The sequence below is a fragment of the Amphiprion ocellaris genome, chromosome 13, assembly GCF_022539595.1.
Source record: "Amphiprion ocellaris isolate individual 3 ecotype Okinawa chromosome 13, ASM2253959v1, whole genome shotgun sequence".
NCBI classification, from domain to species: domain Eukaryota; kingdom Metazoa; phylum Chordata; class Actinopteri; family Pomacentridae; genus Amphiprion; species Amphiprion ocellaris.
The window spans coordinates 22,094,797-22,115,316 of record NC_072778.1 but is presented as its reverse complement, the minus strand read 5'-3'; the positions used below and the strand labels follow the sequence as shown (position 1 = coordinate 22,115,316).

The following is a 20,520-nucleotide window of genomic DNA, read 5'->3' as shown; positions in this document are numbered from 1 at the left end:
TTATGCACGCACACGAGGGGCATCCATTCTGTACTGTGCGCCCTCAGTACAGAGGAGACTTAGAAAGGAAGTGACATCATAACCAAAATAGTTTCACAATAAAGTAACAGAAACATAGAAGACTTTCCGACACCGTTAATGCCAAACCTAACAGAACTGGACGACAATGTAAAGCAACAGATTCTGTTAGTAAAGGGACACACAGCAGAAGAGGGACAGATAATTAAAGCATTGCTCTATATGACAGTTATCTTGACACAGAATATTTTATATATAGTACACACACAGAAAATATATCTAGTGCTTTACTTCTATTTTGGCATTGCCTCCTTTTTTAATCAACCTAATAAGATTCTTTATATCATTTTTTTGAATAACACCCTTGATGCTTTGTCAATACTGTTTATCTGATATTCGTACCAGTAAAGCATACTGAATTGAACTGAAATAAATTCAACTTTATGGAACTGAAAGGTATTTGCATTGATCTGACCTGAACTGAATTAAACTGAATTTAATTGAATTGAACTGAGCTGAATTGAATTGAACTGAATTTTTGAACTGAAGTTTAAATGGAGGTAGGTAAGAAAGAAAGAAAGAAAGAAAGAAAGAACGAAAGAGTAAGGAACCACTACTTAAACTGTAGCAATGACAGTGCTACATTTTATTTTATATTTTTGAAAAAATGTTATGCATTTTATTTGAATATTAAATTTTCATAAGGCCCAATATTCATTTCAGTAAACTACACTGGGGTTGAATATTACAAATATTACCTGAAGATGGGGCTAATATTCAAATGTTGTCAGTTGGTGGTGCAGTAGTGCAAATACTCTATAGTATTACAGCATAAGTGACAGAAGCAAAATGTGTCAGATGATACAAGAATTCATCATATAATGGAAATTTTATATGATGAAAGAATTCACTTCTCCAGTAAACATTATGTCAGACAATAAAACAAAAGTGTTCTACTACTTCTAAGTATTTGCAATTCCACCAAGTATAATCGATAGTGGTTTTCACTAACTATCTTTTATTTTTAAATATCTGATTCGGGAACAACAGGGAACTTTCAAACTTAATATTCAATGTCATTAATTTGAATAATAGTTGTTTTTTTTTTGCATTCTCCTGGAACAACAAGTGGGCAAACAAACCATCTGTTTCGGGTCATTAATACCCAAGATAAATTTGAAAGTCAAGCTGGCCGGACTTTTTTTTTTTTTTGCCAGTCACAATTTCCTCTTCCTAATGCGTGGTATTAAAGCTTGACTCAAAATATTTCCCATGTGACTACACAACTCGACTAATCTGACATGTCACTGGAAAGTCAAGGTGTTACTTTAATAGTAGTAATTCAACCAAAAATATTATATACATACATAGGACATTTTAAACGCTGCTTGCTGGCACACACACGTAAACAAGTCGATAGCATTGTGAGAGTGTGTTCAGTGCAGAAACACTGCAAAGCTGAAACCAATGTATCTCACAGGAACCTGGAAACAGTTATCCATGCTTTTACTAGCTTCCAGATGGACTGCTTTAGGGTCAATATATGATTTAAGGACTTTTGAAGTCCATGGGATGTGTCTTGCATACATTTTTATTAAAAATAAAAAAAACTCATGTTTTTTTTTATGTTCATCATGATCATGCCTTTACAAATTCCATAATTATTTATTATGGAAACAATCATTTATTAATAAAAAATGACTGGATATCACTAAAATGTCAACTAATTAACCGTCCGAATTTAATAACAACCACCTTCTAATTAGTTAAATAATAATAAAATGAGCTTATTCAAAAATTGTTTTGATTGTGTATGTTTTATTAAGTTGAGATAATCATGATAGATATTTCTTTTTTGGCAATACATCAAATTTTATGTGGAAAAAACTAATTTTATCTGTGTCGAGAAATCACTTTCAACTAATTTCCCCATTACAAAAACAACTCTCAAGGAAGTGTGTTACTTCCAGATCACATGGCCTGCTCCACATGATGTCATTTCCTCCTGAAAAAAAGACTGGCAAGACTCCAAGACTTTCTGAGTTATTTCATATAAAGTACCGTGTGAGTCAAGTGTGGATTTATCACGTCAACAGATTTACTACAATATCTTTAAAAATAACTTTCAATTTCAATTTTACTCAATTGTATATTTAATATTTAGAGGTATATTTATGTAAAAATGCCATGTGGTGTTTGGTTATAGGCAGCCATGTTGCCTATAACCAACATTGCTGCCTGAAAACAGCAAAAATGTCAATTATGTTACCTGTGAATTATGTCACAGAGAGTCCCACAATTAAATTTTGACCCTTTAACTCTCTGTATGTGGGGTTAAACCAGTTCTGACTCCATCACACTGTCTTCCAGTGAAATATGAGTTTAAAATATACTATTTGTTTTAAAGCCTGTAACAGATAAGCTCCACTTTACATTATGGATCCATTTTGTGACCTGAGGCAGCTTGGGTCAATCATTGCAATTATTCCTCTTAGTCCCCCATTTCAATCAAAATTTAAGTCTCATCTTCTTCCCTTCTGCTTTCAATATCTTCCTTCCTAAGGCTTTACTAGTCATTTATCTCTTCTGCTGTTGTCTCGTTGTTTTCATTGATGTGTTTCCTGGTTCCACTCTTGTTTCTATTTTTGATCATATATATATATATATTTTATTCGACTTTGATTTCATAGTTTTACTCCTTTTCAATCTTGCCAAAATGCTCTACCACACGGGTATTTGCTGTTACCAACGTCATTAACCAACTCAGTGTTTATGGTTCTTCTGCTACTGTTTGTCCGCTACGCCCTCAGCCCAACCAGTCGAGGCATACAACCACCCTACCTGAGCCTGATTCTGCCAGAGGTCTCCTCCTGTGAAAAGAGGGTTCTTGCTCTTCACTGTTGCCAAGTGCTTGCTCATAGGGAATTGTTGGTTTTGTTAAGTTTCTCTCTGTTATTGTGTAGTTAATATTGTGTATTTCCTATATGTGCTATGGGAATAATGTGACAAATAAGGTGACATGGTACACTTTCATTTCCCCAGTTCTACTTGTGCTTTTTGGCTGTGAGAAGTCAAAAAGGTTAGTGTGAAAAAAGCCCCTAAGTAGTCCTAAGACCCAATTATTTTTAGAATCACTTAAGGTATTAATACAAGGTGATGACTAGCAGTTCTTAGTGAGGACTTTACTGATAAGGAATCATCAGGCAATTCTTAGTAACAGATAAATATACATATAGTGGAAAATTAGATAGTAAAGCAGATACACATCATTGTCTTGTCCCTATTTGGTGTTTTTCCTCTGTGACGTGCAATATTGTGGTCACGGTGTCAGCGTGTAGGCAATAAAAGTAGCAAGAGTGTGAAGTGAATTCAAACTTTTCTGCTCAACCTGACGGTGCAGGCTGAAGGTCTCTTTTCACAGACATGAAGAACTTCAACACTCAAAGTCTCGGACTGGTGATGATGCTGATGCTGATTGCGATGATCAGCACAGCACCACTGCCAGAGGAAGAAGTCTTGCTACTGAAGCGAATTCGAGAAATAGCCAATAAGACTGCGCAGACGGTGAGAAAACTACAACTTCAATACTGTTTCTTTGTCGGTTTGATAATATACTGAGTTTCTTATTTTGTTCATTTCAGGCTTTGGATGAATGGGTGATAAAGGCATCAGGAAGGAAAGGAGAACAAAAATGTATGGTACGTTGGAAGCTTGAGTATTTTTTTGGAGTTTATTGTACACAGTAGTCTTTTGATATTTGTCAGCCATAACAGATATCATTCCCAGTAAAGTTTCTCTAGAATATGTCAGCCATGATGTTGAGTATCATAACTAATTGTGAGTTTCACTTAACAGAAAGAAAACAACCAAACAGTGTTCTTCTGCTTGGCTGAGAAGTCTCTGGATCACAACAAAAACACCTCAGTTTACAAGTCAACAGAAGAACTCAGGAAGCAATTACATCAGTACAACAACCTGGTAAGGAGGAATTAATATGCATTTGCAGTGATTCTTGGTAGTCCTAACCCAGACCAAATTGCATTTACAAAATTTCAAATAACTTGCACTGACACTAAAAGGCATTTGTTAATCGCTAATAAGGTCTTCAATGTTATGAATGAATTTGTTCTGTGTTCACCTGGATTTGTTTTTCGTTTTGCACTTCAATAAACTGACAAAATTATTTTTTGACAGACTCGGATTGTCAATTGTCATCTGAAGAAGACCCACAAGCAAAAGCTAAAAGATTTTCTGGCAGACATTATGCACTGTGTAGACTACGAACTGATGAACAAGACGATCACATGAACTGACATTGACTATTTATTACATGTAATATACAGAAGTTATTTATTGTAATATTTATTTTTTGTACATTATTTTTGTATTTTTATTTATTCAGGAATAAATGTGAAAATAATGACAAATGTTTGCAAATGAAGTCTCTTTAGTTTTTTTTTTTTTTTTTTACAGCATGCCTGCTCTTAATCTATTGACTGTCGACAACGCACCCTGATCATCAAATGTTCATTAAACCAGTAACAACTGTTGAACACTTTTGAACACAAGCTTTCTTTTGTAAAACATCAATTACTCTCTGCCTTTAAAAATGAAGTCAGAAAGTGTATGAAAAATAAGCTGTTTTGGCTACCGTCTGCCATTACAATCAACTATACTGGCTTCAAACAGCTATCAACAACTAGGAATATCACTGATTTAGGAATAAAACACAGAGGAAGAGCGGCAATAATGTGAGTTGAAACGTGAAATAATTTAATAAATAAAATAATAAAATACAGGAGTTTGATGGATGTAAACATTTGACATACATTATAATACAAAAGTCAGTTTGCCTCCACTACAAAACATCATAAAATTAAATTATCTCCACAAAGACGTCATAATGGTGCATTATACTAAGGCATACCGTATCTATGGTATCTCAATACAACAGAACGTGTCCTGACATTTAAAAATAAAAAGATGACTTTTTTTGTAGCAAATGGCACTAATATAAGAGCTGGTCAGCATGCATGCCCTTATGCTTCTCACCTAAAGGAAAGAGTCTAAAGCACACTTGTCATTTACATATTTTAATCGTTTTCTTGTATTCACTTGAAGGAAACTAAGGCTTTTGCTTGTGTTGTGGTTGAATAATCTGGTTAAGTGAAAATACACCTTCAATTGCAATTTAATTACAATGTATTTATATGATTATAGGCCAATACACACAAATTGGTCTGCTAAATCACAAGAGGTCAAGGCTTAATCCATGTGGTGTTCACCACAAAACACTTGCATTACGTACACGCAGCAAAGTTTAGAAGATATGAAAGTTTTGTAGTTTGTAGGTCATGACCACAACTTGATTTTCCACATCCTGATGAGTCTATAGCTTCTTTCACATTGCTTGTCATTGCCAAAATGTTGCAATGCTGGACATGAAGTGAATTGTTTTCATGGTAGATATTCTCTTTTGTGCCAGTGGTGCTTAATGCAAACTGGAATGTGTTCCAAAGCAACAGTAAAACATCAGATAGCCTCAAAGAAGTTTTACATTACAATACATAAAACAAGTCCTCTTGGCAAAGAGGTCTTAATGCTATCACAGGTACAGCTCCTTCAGTTTTAAAACCTTACCAGCTATACAGTGTATTAAGTTATCTTTTAAATAGTGTTTAACCATAAACTGGACTAACGACTTCTTTTAGGTAACATGAAAGTTGCAGTGAAATGTAGCTCTCCTTTACGCTGTCATCACTGCAGAAGGGATTCGATGACAGCCTCTGGTTTTGCAGATCTTTTCCTGTGTGAGGATGGGTAGATGATAAGGGTTATCACCAAATTCGAAGAGCTTTCAGTCTTCTCATTTCTCAGAATAACAGCATATCACGATAACAGCAAATGCAGTTATGCTAATGACTCAAATCAACATTCTATAAAGAGGCAAACTGTATTAGAGTCTAAAACCATACCATTTTTATGTAGTTTAATAGAGGTACAATAAAATAAAACCTTATTTAAATCGTAAGTCTAAACGGCGATGGGCTAAAATTTTACTATCACGTTGGAGATAACCAATTAAGAGATTAACTAATTTACTCAGAATCATGGTTTCCCTTCTCAGAAATACCGTATTTACACTTCGTGGCAGTATCTCTGGCAGAAATAATTGAATATGAAAAAAGCTAGAGGCATTAGAAATGGATTGGAATCTGAATGCCCAAATCCAGCCAGATGCTGAAAAGGCGCCAATGCATTTGTTTTTTTCAGAAGCAAACTGAATCATTACTCTCTTCAAGTGTCACTAAACCAGTAAATGATATGTGGAAGTGGGCAATTACAAGATCTTTTCCTGCAATAATGGCAGTTGAAGTGTCATAGAAATCAGCGATCTCTCGACTGTCACAAGATTAGCAACAAGGCAATAGTTTCCAATTTCAACATGTACAATCGAGTAGAAAATGCTAACATATTGTGTACCGCTGTATTGATCTAATCTCTGATCAGCATTACCAGCGAAAGACTATATGGACAATGGTTGGCATAATGAGACCCTGTGATGAGCTGCAAGCTGTTCATGTTTTTGTTTTAGGTGATGGGTGGTTATTAGCTTGCCTGCTACACTGTTATTTTGCAAGTCATTTGTCATCCATCCTATGGACAAGAGGATTGCGGACCATGATTTGCACATAGCCAATGGAAACCTAAATGGGCTCAACAAGATTCAAATACTGAGCAGTGGAGATTCCTATATGAGAGTTGAGATGAGTATTTGGAAAATAAAGTAAATGAAAATGCACTGCGTCACATCTAGATATGAGATTCTTTGATTGTAAAAATGGAAATGGGAAATGCAAGGAAAAAATGACTCAAATTTCATAGAGGCCACATGGTGGGCTGGTACATCAGAAATACTCAACAGGATGTGGAAGTACTTTACCTTCGCCCAGTCTTGGGTCGACCGCTCTTGCTATTTTTTGAGGTTCTGGGCCTCTCTAGTTTCATCAGTGACTGCCTCATGCTCTCCTCGGTGTAGGCTAAATACACATGAGACAGGTCCACCTCAAATGGCTACATGTTAAGAGACACAAGAAGAGAGATGTCAATATTATATTGACAATGAAGGGAAATATTTCACTACACAAAAACAGTCTTTTACAACTCACATCTTTTTCTTTTTTGTCAGGGGCAGGGGTCTGTTTTCTCATGTTGTTGCCAGTGTAAGCTACACATTTCTGAAAGACATGAAGATAAAGAAAAATGACAGCAATGATCAAAAAGAACTCCTTAATTCTGAGTCTGCATCTTCAAACTGATGTTCATCAAACAGGATACAAGTGTGAAGACCAGCAATGCCAAATGAACTCACCAGCTGCCATTCTCCAATGTCTTCATTCCAGTGCACATAGTTTTCTATCATCTCCTGCAAGTAAAGCACAAGAAAATACAAAAACTAGGAACAAGGACAGATATTGTCACTGGTGAAAATCTCCACCAAATCATCAAATATCCTACAACTGCAGAGCTGCCATGCCAACAGGTTAATGCAGGTGTTGTCTGAGGGTGTTTTATTCTATTGGAATCGATTTATGCTGCCTCACTGTCATCTATTGTTGTACTATTACTAATGTTATGATTGTTCTGACTTGGTGAGCTGTACATCTGATCTGATTTTAAAATGTTATTTATTGTATTCCACAGAAGAGCTACAGACAGAGCGTGAATATACTTCACATGTTGTCACTTCAAGACAGTCTTTCAGCTCTTCATTTTAATCCTTAATATAACATGTTGTCCTTATCATCTGGTTTGAACATTTTGTGAAAAATAAGGGGTGCAAAATTCCGTAGGTTACAGCTAGTGTAACAGTGTGTATGATTAAATATGATTATCAGATCAGACTTTGAGTCAAAGATGCCTGATATTAAATAACTCAAATTGTGAAAAAATAACCAAAAAATTAACCAGTACATTTCTAAAGCAAACACAAGCAGACCTGGTATTCCTGGGGAACAAAGTTGTCTATGATGAGCATCTGTAGCCGGAGCTCTCGGCTCAGCTGGCGGATGTTCTCTAGGAGGCCCTCAAGCTCTCTGTGGTGCTCTTGCTGTAGATCTGCCATCTAACAGACAAAATAAAACAACCATAGTGGATCAACTTCTGTCTTTCCCAGATTACTCAAAAATACCAACAAATGTGGCTCATTATAGAGAACCATCAGGTCAAATTCTGATAAAAGAAATATTACATTAAAGTTTGCATCGTATATGTTCATAGTATCTATACTCACAGTATGTATACTAAGCAAATTTTCTTAATTAAATGCAAAATCTCTCTTAATTTCATGTTATACTTACTTCAGATTTGGCAGCCATCAGCATAGTCCATACTTTCTTCAGCTTCTTGGTCTTTCCTTGAGCCTCCTCCTGTAGGCTTGTGTATTTCTCTTCTATGTCCAGACGCTCTTGCTGGTGTAAGAGGGAAAAGGGTCAGTGACTATGCAGAAGCAAGATTTTTTTGGGAAACAAGCAACTAAGACCCTATATAGACAAAAAGCAGACGTCAAAATGCCTTGTAACTGTCTTTTACTGAAGAAATTGTGTTCAAAACTCATAAAATTCTAAGTCACTTTGATATGAAAGGTCAAGGGCCTACTCAGGTTTAATCTGAGCCCTGTTCGTTCATAAACTGTTATCCATCATCCTATAAATTGGGCTACCTGCAGACCCCAGAGGTATACCTTTTTATTTATTTTTTTGTTAATTCTGTTATTTCAGTTTTTAATGATTCAGTCAATCATTTTGTTCTTAATGACATTACATTATTGCTTTCTATTTCAACTTGAGATTTTTAAAAAATATCAATGCATTGGTCAGCTAAGGGATCAAAAGTACTTAATTTTGCAAAAGCAGTTTTAACAGACGAAACTAGACTTTGCTCTGGCTGTGATAAATCTGGAATGTATCTATAAAGCATAGTTATGGTGTTGGTTTTTAAGGTCATAATGGCAAGCAAATCAAGACGAGGAGATATAGCATTGCTAAAATTTTGAGACATAAATATAACACAAAGAAAATTCACTTGAAATTTCTGAAACTGAAATGATAGCTGTATCAAAAGATGGTAAATGAGGTTTTAAGTAGGTATGTGGATTGTACCTCTAATAAAAGTGGCAATTTGTATTAAAGAAAAGAATCCATTTTTGTTCTTTATATTATCTGTAACTTTCTTCAACTGATAACATGCAGTTTTCATATGATATTATATACATGTATAACTAATAGTACAGAAGTTATTATTTAAGAGAAAACCCGTTAGTATTTCACTATGATGTTGGTTTATTGTTGTAGTTCATGTTTGGGGACCCCTGGGTCAGGAGTCTGTAGTCTCTGTTTGTTAAATATGCTGGTAAGGCAGGGGTTAAATTGCACATACAGAAATTGAGAGAGTGAATATGAGCTTCTAACTATATTTCCAACCACAATGATGCAGCTGTTTCAGTTGAAATCAAGCATTCTGGTTTCTGATATCATATCCTGCCATCTTGTTTCAAATAGCATGGTGGTAAGCAGCTGGTGTGTGGCTAAAGACTGTAGTGTTTTCATTTTGGTGGTGAAATGTCTACAAAAACATATGATCCTTTTTATTATGTTTTCTTGTTCATTCAACTGTTTACCACAGACATCAACAGATTTACTACAGCTTGATAATAGAATATTTTAGCATGGTGTCACAGAACCATTAATGTGAATATTTCATTTTATACAGACAACAGCATGACTAATATAAAACTCACCAGCTAACCAGCTTAGTGAAGCACTAGGTCACTGTATTGCTGTTACTGTGTGGATTCAACAACTGTATGCTGTTATGTATCCTTACCTCCTTCTCCTCCAGCTCTTTGCGCAGCTGCTCTGCTCTCCTCCGACGTTCTTCAAGTTCATTGTTGGACTCCTGCAAGAGTTTCTCCTGCTCCTCAGCCTTGGCCAAGAGGTCCACTCCACCCACAATCACTTTCTTCTCTAAAGCTGACAATTTCTCCAGCAGGAGGTGATGTTCCTGCCTGAGGAGTTTGAGGCACATCAGTTATCAAATATGTTGTTCACATATTTGACTTGAATTATTAAGGATACCACCATACTGTTTTCTTAAATGTACTCACTGGGCTTTGAGCAGATCCTTCTCCCTCTTCTCCAGCTCTGCTCTTGCCTTGTTCCTCTCCTCCTCCTCCATGTCCAGTTTGGCCTCCAAAGCCTTTCTTTCCTCTTCAATCTTTGCCTGCATCTCCACCATCTTGTCTGGGGAGACCTTCTTCCTTGCTGAACAGACACACAGGATACCAGTGTTTCACAGGTTTGCTGAAGCTATATCCTGTCATACAGAGTACTTGACACTGTATAGGTAAAAATGATTTAAATTAAGATTAATCAGTTATTAACTGATAGTTTTAATTAGCATTAGTATTATTTAATCTGTGCAGTTTTAGTTCACACATTTGCAGAACAGCAAAATGGTTTGAGGGTATTCTAAATAAACCACAGTCATAAAGGAGTAAGTGCCAGTGAGACCCAACTGCACAAAATTCTGAATTTCTAATGCACAGTATTAAATAATCATTATTAGTGGAAGCAAAATTTGAAAAAAAGGGAAATTATACTGAATGCTAGAATGCAACATAACAGATAATAACACTGTGATTATGAGGCTATAGAACATGAAAACCATGGGTGGCTGTCAGACATGGACAATCAGAAAAATGCAAACAGAGATTATACAATCATCTGTTATCCAATTAGTCAGTTAGTGAAATAGCTAATGAAGCACACAGTGGCCTTTTTGATCATTTATGTGAGTAGAAGCACCACTGCTACTGGACGGTAAGGACCATGTAGATTCTTACACCAACCTCTTTCTTCTTGAATTAAGAGGTGTATAGCAAGTCAGACAGACGTCATTTGCACCAGGAGGAGAGAGAGAGAAAGAGCAACACATTACAGAGTGATCTTGAAAGTCTTATGACGCTACAGAGTGGAACACCGATTACGGGACAAGGAGTGGGAGACAGACAGAACAGCCAAGAGACAGACTTCAAATAAGAAAAAACTATTGCCAGTCAACAGAAGATGAAAAGAAAAAAAATCACTTCACATAATGAAACATGATGTGGGTGAACTGCATCTTTAAGGAACAGAGATCACAAGTCACACAAGGAAGCCTGTCAGTGGTGCAAGCTGAAACAGAAGATTGAAAAATTGTCATGCAGAAACAGTTTACAAGGTCAAAACTGTAATCATTTAGGTAATGCATAAAAAAAATCAGTACAAAAATATACTTCAAGTACTTAACATTCTTTAGAGGGATTGTTTAAGCTGGGCAGCTAAAATGAATTCAGGGATCCGTCTTGAAACCATGTTGTCAAATCTTGCACACCAGGAACCTTGCAATCATTTTCATGTAAGTCCTAACAACATTTGGGACATGAAAATAGAGGAGTGTGGTCAGTAGCTGTGGGGGATGGGGGTGGGGGTCTGCGCTGTGAGCCTACAGGAGTGGAAGAAACACAAGGAATGTATACAGCCCCTTTCACACATGTACTGAGATCCATAAATGTGCTGGGAAAAACTAATTTTGTAAAAACGGTTCACCATTTATTATTCAGGAAACTGCATGTCTCCTTTAATTCCTACTGCACAACGCTATGAAGTTGCTAATCAGTCCTCTGTTATTATTCACACAAGAAAAAAAAAGTGTCAGTTTTAATGGTAGGATACCTCTAATAAACAAAGAAATTATGCTGATGAAATCCATTGAAGGGCAGATCTGGGGGCTGTGTGGTTCAGTTGCTGGTTAAGCTGTGGCCCATTTATACTTCTGTTTCACATCCAGCCAGTGACCTTTGTTTCATGCCATTCCTCCTCTTCTCTGTCTTTACGTTATTTCATGATTTTTGCCATTTGATTAAGGCATAAATTTCTCACAGATCCGAGCCGGCACAACTTCTCCCTTGACAAACATATCGACAACTATTTTTCACCAAATATAACTAAAATTAGGCTTTCTGACATTGTCATGCACAATGCACATGTTGTGCACCCTTCTCTAGTAAATCTCATAAACTACATCCAAAGGTTAGACTGTGAGAAGATGACTTTGGAAAGGAAATACTATGAATGACTCGTATTGCAGATGAGACATCAAGGCAGCAGGAAATCCCCAAAGAAAAGCACCTACATGCACAGTACACAAAAGTAGACTGCTGCCCTCAGCAACATGTCATCAGTAAAGACACAACTGTCAGGGTTCATTCATGCCGACTGATTACATCATACAAACACAAAAACTAGAAACATGAAAGCAAATTCATGCTTATAGGTTGTATGTGAACAGAGGAGAAACAAAATAATTGTGAAATCTTTTCCATTTTTCAGATGAAACTTTTCAATAACAGACTATATGAGGTGTATTAGTAGAGTTGCAACAACTTATTAATCACCAGTTACTTTCACGATCAACTCATCAGTTTGAGTGCGTTTTTTTCAAAATTCCAATTCCATCCATTTTTCTATATCCACTATCTATGAACTGCTTTATCCTCCTGAAGTGTCGCAGGTAGCTAGAGCCTATCTTAACTAATTGCATTTGTGTTTTATTCTTCCTCTATGACAGCAAACTGAGTATTTTGGATTTTGAAAAGAATAAAATATTTGAGGCCATCATCTTGAAAATCTGGAAAACATTGGTCAACATTTTTTTTAACCATATTATAGAATATGGTTAAATCAGCACTGAAAATAATGCACTATGCTGTCCAGCAGATTAAAGAGTTCTAGGTTATATTTAATTAATTATAAATTTACAAGAAAAAACCTAACGGAGCTACAGGCACGCCTGAGTTCATTTCTGCAGCTCGACATCCTCCAGCAGAAATTCCACCACGATGAGATGAAAATCTAGAGCTGGTCACACATGTCTGACTCAATACCGTGCTATCTGATCTGAGAAAAGCTTGGAAAAGAAATGTCTTTTATTTAGATTTAAAAACAGTAATTTTATGGATTCCATCTGTGAAAAGGGCATATATTTGTGGGCAGGTGGGTTGGTGAGCAGAGTGCTGCTCCAACTCACTATTCTGTGGTTTCTCCTCAGTGGGCGGTGGCACTGAGGAGGTACTGGCAAATTCTGAACTATTGCTGCTGCTGTCACTGCTACTATCTGGAAAAGAAGCAGAGGAATCACCGTACCCAACAAAGCCCACGGTGAGAAATTAAGACATGAAAAGTTGGCAATGGCTCTGGAAGTCTTTGATCTGCAGTTTTAAGCAAAATGTAGGCACTTCATGTGGGCAGCTGAGAGTTCACATATGCAAACTATAAATCATTATACTCACAGAAGCTGGGTGATTTAGTCATGAATTCAGAGCAACCTCATATTTAAGTATTGTACAAACAACAATACAAACTATGAATTAAAAATACACCATTTGTCAACCTCCTGGAATATGTTCTCTAGGGAATTTTATGTCAGCCATGCAACAAAATGTGATGACTGACCTAGGCTTGCTCATCTGTATTTAACACTTTCCGGTTAACAGGTGAGAATACCAGGGAAACTCCTAACTGAACAGTGTTATGTTAACTGAAGTTTGTTAACTGAGGGAAAAGGGAAGCTAAAAACCACATAGCAGGTTCAGCTTGTCAAACATCTGAAGAGCTGAATGCTGACTCATAATACAATTCACATACTGATAAGAGCTTACACTTGATGCATCCATGTGACACAGATACAGATCAGGCATTTCCAAAACTGAATATTAAACTGCATCAACACTTTGAAATAGTTTGTTACAATGCAAACTTCACACAATCTGTAGGTTTGTTTGTCACAACTTCTTACCTCTTCTTCTCCTGCGGCCTTCTCCCGCCTCCCCTCTTTCATCATCCCCTTCATCCATTTCATCTGATCCACTGTCCTCTGAGCCAGAGATCTCTTCACCTTCACCCACAAAAGAACAATTTTGCAAAGACAAATGGCAGTCTTCTAAAAAATAGAAGCAATCCAAGAAGCGTGATTATTGCTTTAATGTTTGGCTTCCTACCTTCCTCCAGTTTCTTCTTGAGCTCCTCGATCTCTTTCTGAAACTGTCGCAGTAGAGCATCCTTAGGATCCTCGTTGATCCTGGCTTTGTTTTTGATATTTTTAGCCCTATTTGCGTAGCGCAGGGTACTGATGGTTTCATCATAGTTGTAGTCTGCAGGGCCTATATTTGCACACTGGTGGAGAGAAGTATGTCAGAAACCGTAATGTTACCATAGAGTACATGAAAAAGCTCAGAAAACAACAATTTAGGTTGTTTCCACACCTAACCGGTTTGGTTCACTTAAAAAAAACTAGTTCATTTTCCAATCTAGTGTGATTCATCTGGTAAATGTTCGAGTCATAGCAGTTTGTGATAGCAGATCTTTGATTTTACTAGAAATTCAAGAACTAAAAGTTGGAGTCCGTTGGTATGCTTTCTAAATACACAAGTACTCGAGGGTCCGTGCGAGGTATATTTTGTCATCTGTGGCCCTTGGACCTCTGTGCTGAAGTCTAAGTGCAGCCAACAATTTGTGGCCACTACACTATAAGCGGAGCAGTGCACATGTGCATGTACGTGAATACATCCTCTAAACAAACTACAGAGCAGTATAAAACAGCTACATGCCCGTAATCTGCTTTTTAAATCAACACAGTATTTGTGAACTGTTCAGGCAGCAAAAATCAATCTGTATGAGCAATGATGATATACACTATATTGCCAAAAGTATTCGCTCGCCTGCCTCGACTCGCATATGAACGTAAGTGACATCCCATTCCTAATCCATAGGGTTCAATATGACGTCGGTCCACCCTTTGCAGCTATAACAGCTTCAGCTCTTCTGGGAAGGCTGTCCACAAGGTTTAGGAGTGTGTTTATGGGAATTTTTGACCATACTTCCAGAAGCACATTTGTGAGGTCACACACTGATGTTGGACAAGAAGGCCTGGCTCTCAGTTTCTGCTCTAATTCATCCCAAAGGTGTTCTATCGGGTTGAGGTCAGGACTCTGTGCAGACCAGTCAAGTTCATCCACACCAGACTCTGTCATCCATGTCTTTATGGACCTTGCTTTGTGCACTGGTGCACAGTCATGTTGGAAGAGGAAGGGGCCAGCTCCAAACTGTTCCCACAAAGTTGGGAGCATGGAATTGTCCAAAATGTCTTGGTATGCTGAAGTATTCAGAGTTCCTTTCACTGGAACTAAGGGGCCAAGCCCAGCTCCTGAAAAACAACCCCACACCATAATCCCCCCTCCACCAAACTTTACACTTGGCACAATGCAGTCCGACAAGTATCGTTCTCCTGGCAACCGCCAAACCCAGACTGGTCCATCAGATTGCCAGATGGAGAAGCGCGATTCGTCACTCGTGAGAACACGTCTCCACTGCTCTAGAGTCCAGTGGCGGCGTGCTTTACACTACTGCATCAGACACTCTGCATTGCACTTGGTGATGTATGGCTTGGATGCAGCTGCTTGGCCATGGAAACCCATTCCATGAAGCTCTCTGCACACTGTTCTTGAGCTAATCTGAAGGCTGAAGTTTGAAGGTCTGTAGCCATTGACTCTGCAGAAAGTTGGCGACCTCCTCGCACTATGCACCTCAGCATCCGCTGACCCCGCTCTGTCAGTTTACGTGGCCTGCCACTTGATGGCTGAGTTGCTGTCGTTCCCACACACTTTCACTTTCTTATAATACAGCTGACAGTTGACTGTGGAATATTTAGGAGCGAGGAAATGTCACGACTGGATTTGTTGCACAGGTGGCATCCTATCACAGTTCCACGCTGGAATTCACTGAGCTCCTGAGAGCGACCCATTCTTTCACAAATGTTTGCAAAAGCAGTCTGCATGCCTAGGTGCTTGATTTTATACACCTGTGGCCATGGAAGTGATTGGAACACCTGATTCTGATTATTTGGATGGGTGAGCGAATACTTTTGGCAATATAGTGTATATTAATTTTAACTATGCTAGCACATGTATATCTAGATTAAGTAAACCAAACTACAGGTGAAAAATGCCTTTAAAAATGTATTATATTCCAACTTTTCTGCTTAGAAAAACACTTGAGTAAATAAAGACAGCTCTTGTGCAGCATTACTACATAGGGCTTTAATACTGCTCTCAAACTTTAGCTGTACCATCATGGTCTTGGAGTTTCCTCCAAGTGAATCCTGCAGCAGCCGGGTCAGTTTTGAGTTCCTGTAGGGAACATGTGTGCTCTTCCCGTCCACCAGGGCAGAGATGACGTTGCCCAGTGTGGAGAGAGAGAGATTGATCTTTGTTGCTTCCTTTAAACGCTGACCTGTGGCTCCTGTCTTGCCCTGTCTTTCTGAACCCTGTTGGGGGTGAGAATGGTAGGATTACTAAGGGTGATGAGACATATCACTAGCTATATCAGTATCATCTAATTTTCAAGTCAGTAGTTTATTTTTACTCAGATACGTACCGCTAGATCAACCAGATGCAGTTTCCCCATGAGCACATGCTGGTTTCCATCCACACCCTTCTCACTGCACTCGATGGTGATGGTGAAGATGGCGTGAGAACGGGAGCTGTGTTCGTTCATGTTTGTAGCACCGACGGAGCCTAAGAAAACAAAATAACATACGTAAAGGCCCTCTAACTGTGACAATGTACTTTAAAATGTGAGCTAAAATTACACTTTGAAATTTTTATTTTTGCATTTTGATTGAAGATCTATATTGTTAGAGGCTTTTAAATGCGCATCCATATTTCTATTTCTTGCAATTGGGCGGACTTTATTGGTTTTAACACATACGACACAGACAACTACCACATAAATATCAGTGTTTGGTATTGTGGTTATGTATTTCCATCTCAGTGCTATTAGTTGTGCAACTTACGATTTTTGTGGCCAAGTGTCATAATCCTGTCCATATCGTCAGCATTGTTCACGACATAACCAGAGAGGTCTTTGATGTAGACACCTACATCTGGTCTTTCTTTCACCTGTCATAGGAAAAACACCTTTATCATGGAAAGCGGCTGTCAGAGACAACCAGTGATCAGAAGCAAATCTATTTTGCCATCTTCTGGAGCATTTCCAGCTTGGAAAAATGACAGCAGTGCCCTTTATGCCAACTCCTACAAGCTAGTTGGGTTATTAGTCGCTGTATGTAAATGTCCCGTTACCTCTAGCCTCTGCATCTGGTCCTTGCCCAACAAGTCCCGCACTTCTTCGTTGTAAATCTCCAAGTATGAAACACGAACTAAAAATCTGTGGAAAGTAAATGTGTATACAAAGTTGGATTAAATGCAAATCTTCACTTTTATCACTTGCTCCCTTTACATGAGCTCTGTTTAAAAGGTGCCACATATTCTGCTAATAAGATGTCAGTCAGAAAGAAATAAAACTGCCTGACATAAGCAATCTTATCAGTCATAATCGGTAACTAAAGAAAATTAATTTTCAACATTTTTATAATCCATTTGGCAGATGAAAATTTGTTCTATAAGTGCCTTTTCCAAATATTTTGAATTTCTAAGATCAGTACAAGCAATACAAACTAAACTGCGCAATCTCTCAATGATGACCAAATCTCTAAGCTCAAAGACTTTGAGGCACACTCCCAATAAGTAGGTGAGGGCTTAGGCCTGTCCAGCTGAAAAATCATAAAGTGCATGTAGGCTCTGATGCAGACGTTCAACGTTACAATGCGTTTTTTGAGTCCACATATCTGCAGACTTTCATTAGGGACTTGCTCATAGTTAACGACAAAATTTGTTACGTATAGTTGTGGATGACACGCCCCTTACTGGTGCAGAGTAAGAAATCTGTTAGGAAGTTTAACCCTGCAGATGTATTTTAAGATAAACATCTGCACAGGATTTACTGACGTTCATGGATTTCCTGACTTTTGAGAGTTTGCTAAAATGTACAAACCATGTAATGTCACAAGCCACTGACCCACTGAGCAGATAGTCAAACACAAGGCATAATTGACTTTTTTTCTGAGGTTATAACATGTCAGATTCTTCCTTTTTTGATCATTTTGCACGCGCCTCATGTGACGTCAGTTAAGTCTGTGAGGTTTCAGTGTTTAGAGCTGAGGGTGGAAACCCAGCCAATGACGCAATTTACAAGCGTTTCATGATTAGTGTGCATTTCTGATTAAATCACTGTCAAAGAGGTGTTTTTTGACAAGTGATAAATAAAATGTTCACCTCTAGTGCATAACACTGATAAAACCAAGGCAGTACACCAATAGTTGTGTTCATGTCAGTGCTTTAGTTCACTGCAGGTGTCATTTTCTGACCAGTTATTCTAGTCAAGTCTTTTTCATTTCATTCAGTTTAGATTTTTTATCTTGATTTTGATGTTTGATATCAATTCAGTTTAGTTGCAGTTGTTGCTCAAAGTTTATGTGTAATTAGTTTTATTGTTTGTTTTTTTTAATCATAAAAGGGGTCTGGGGAGTCTTTGTCGGGGTAAGATTTAAGATGAACAGATATTACAGTGCAAACACAGCACTTTATGAAGGCAGGTAGGCATCCTCGTTTCAATAAATGTTATGCACCAATAACTGCTCTGGCTTGCTGTGTTGACAAATTTCACCACATTGGCAAAGCCTAATATTCAAGCCAATTCCTTTAAACTATTTTTAGTATAGTTAACTTTAATTACACAACATTGTTTTAAACAGTTTTCTGTTTTGTCTCAAATCTAGTATGTATTTTTGATTCAGATAATGAAAATGCTTTTTCACACCTAGATTAAGTTCAGTTTTAGTGATTGCTCCCTTACCTGGTGTCACCCTCTGCCTTGGCAATGTGACCAAAAATATGAGCAAAGGAATTTGGGATTATCCCTCTGAGTTCTGGCACTGCTCTCATACCCTCCATGGTGAATGTTTTCCCTGTGCCAGTTTGCCCATATGCAAAAATTGTGCCTGAAATGAACAGCAGAGAATTAAATTCAAGCATCACTGCAAATATGGAACTTAAATACAAAGATGACCAGCTAGGACATGAAAGATGATAAATACAAAAAGTCTATAAAGTTAAGTGAAGACTAGTTTTAAAACAAGCAGTGAGAAAATGTTTAAATGCATAAAAATAGTATAAAGCAGTCGATACAGTCAATATACTGATGAAGCGCGAAATGATTGGTATAGCTGCATTGAACGTACCATTGTACCCCTCTAATACTGAGTCAATGATGGGGCGAGCTGTGAGGTTGTAGACATCCAGCTGTTTGCTGTCTGGTCCAAACACGGTGTCAAAGGTGAAGGTCTTAGGAGGCTCATGGGGAGTCTCCAGCTTGTTGACTGTTATGGTCCCACGGATCTCGTCCACCATGACGGCCTGCTTGTGGCCCATCATCTTCTCTTTCTGGTTCAGGGGGCGGCATCTCACCACAACCTTAACATTATCGCTGACCTCCTGTTTCTCAGCCTTATTGCTCTGAAACAATGGACCACAGTGGGAGATAGTTATGTCGTGCAGCTGAAATGGACATAAGTGAACAGCTGGCAGATTGTTTATTTACATAGCAGCGTAGCTAGCTCGTTGAGTTAAGCTAAGTATATGAGTTTAACGGTTTTCAAAAGGTAGCTAACGTTGCGGTTAGCGGCGGCGGCTTGGACGGTATCTTTGCCTTTTGCTGGGTTGGTGGGCAGGCAAACATTGAGACTGCTAACACTGACGACAACGTTAACGAACAGATACAATATACCGACGACTTATCTATGATGACAAGCAAAAGTAAATGCTTTGTGAACGGCAACGTTTCCCCTGCATCCTACACAAATAACAAATGGTAAGCTAACGATGCTAACCGGTTAGCATCACATCAGTAGAGGAAGGGAGGAACCCAATTGGCAAACAAAACACAAATGCAATCAGGTGTGGCGACTTACCGGCATGGTGAGAACGCAGAAAGGTATTTATAGTGTATGTGTAATGACAAAGGACTGTTTTTAAGGCTTTGTTCATTTGAATCTAGTTAATCCGGGGAATTAGAATACGAGCACTGTGCCCTAATAATCAAAGGCTCACATCCGACAGCTAGTTGCCAGGTTTGTGTCACTGTGCGCATGCGCCGCAAGGGAGCGCGATGGGTGTCGAATCAACTGATCCCAGTATCTGCTTCAATGTATTTAAAGGCCTTACTGTGTTCAGGTATTTAATGTAATGGGGCAGGAGTGGAAAGTATCAGTATATATTTGCTGCAGGTTGTAGTGTAGTGGAATCACAGTACAGAATGTCCTAGTATGCATTAAATGTACAGTACACAACAGAAGCCAGTACACCATTGTACAGGCCCCAAAGCAGAAATTCTGACAAGCTGACAAAGAAGTTAGAAAATTTATCATCACTGAAATAAAACTGACTGCCCTTGTGATTTCTAATTTGTTGAATTGCATTAACAATGTCATAAAATGAGCTGTGAACAC

The 20,520-nt window shown here is 38.0% G+C and overlaps 1 protein-coding gene across 2 annotated transcripts; it reads right to left on the bottom strand.

Annotated features, from left to right (window-relative positions):
• Positions 1-4,770: 4,770 nt before the first annotated feature.
• On the bottom strand, positions 4,771-20,156 carry kif3a (kinesin family member 3A). Of its 2 annotated transcripts, XM_055016667.1 has the most exons (18): positions 19,984-20,156; positions 19,255-19,528; positions 18,870-19,014; positions 17,258-17,342; positions 16,969-17,074; positions 16,551-16,690; positions 16,243-16,440; positions 14,117-14,291; positions 13,915-14,013; positions 13,147-13,233; positions 10,184-10,340; positions 9,904-10,084; positions 8,379-8,489; positions 8,018-8,143; positions 7,391-7,444; positions 7,188-7,256; positions 6,962-7,092; positions 4,771-5,824 (listed from the first exon to the last, which is right to left on the bottom strand). In XM_055016667.1, exons 1-18 carry the CDS (start codon positions 19,987-19,989, stop codon positions 5,776-5,778), a joined length of 2,193 nt encoding a protein of 730 aa, XP_054872642.1. In that variant the 5' UTR covers positions 19,990-20,156; the 3' UTR covers positions 4,771-5,775. The 2 variants fall into 2 exon arrangements, with proteins under 2 accessions (XP_054872642.1, XP_023122383.1); XM_023266615.3 differs by lacking the exon at positions 13,147-13,233.
• Positions 20,157-20,520: the final 364 nt, after the last annotated feature.

Coding starts and splice junctions, on each gene's coding strand:
- kif3a (XM_055016667.1), bottom strand. Junction 17,075..17,257: donor ACCAGATGCAGAGGCTAGAG/GTAACGGGACAT, acceptor TTCCTATGACAG/GTGAAAGAAAGACCAGATGT. Junction 8,144..8,378: donor TGATGGCTGCCAAATCTGAA/GTAAGTATAACA, acceptor TTTGTCTGTTAG/ATGGCAGATCTACAGCAAGA.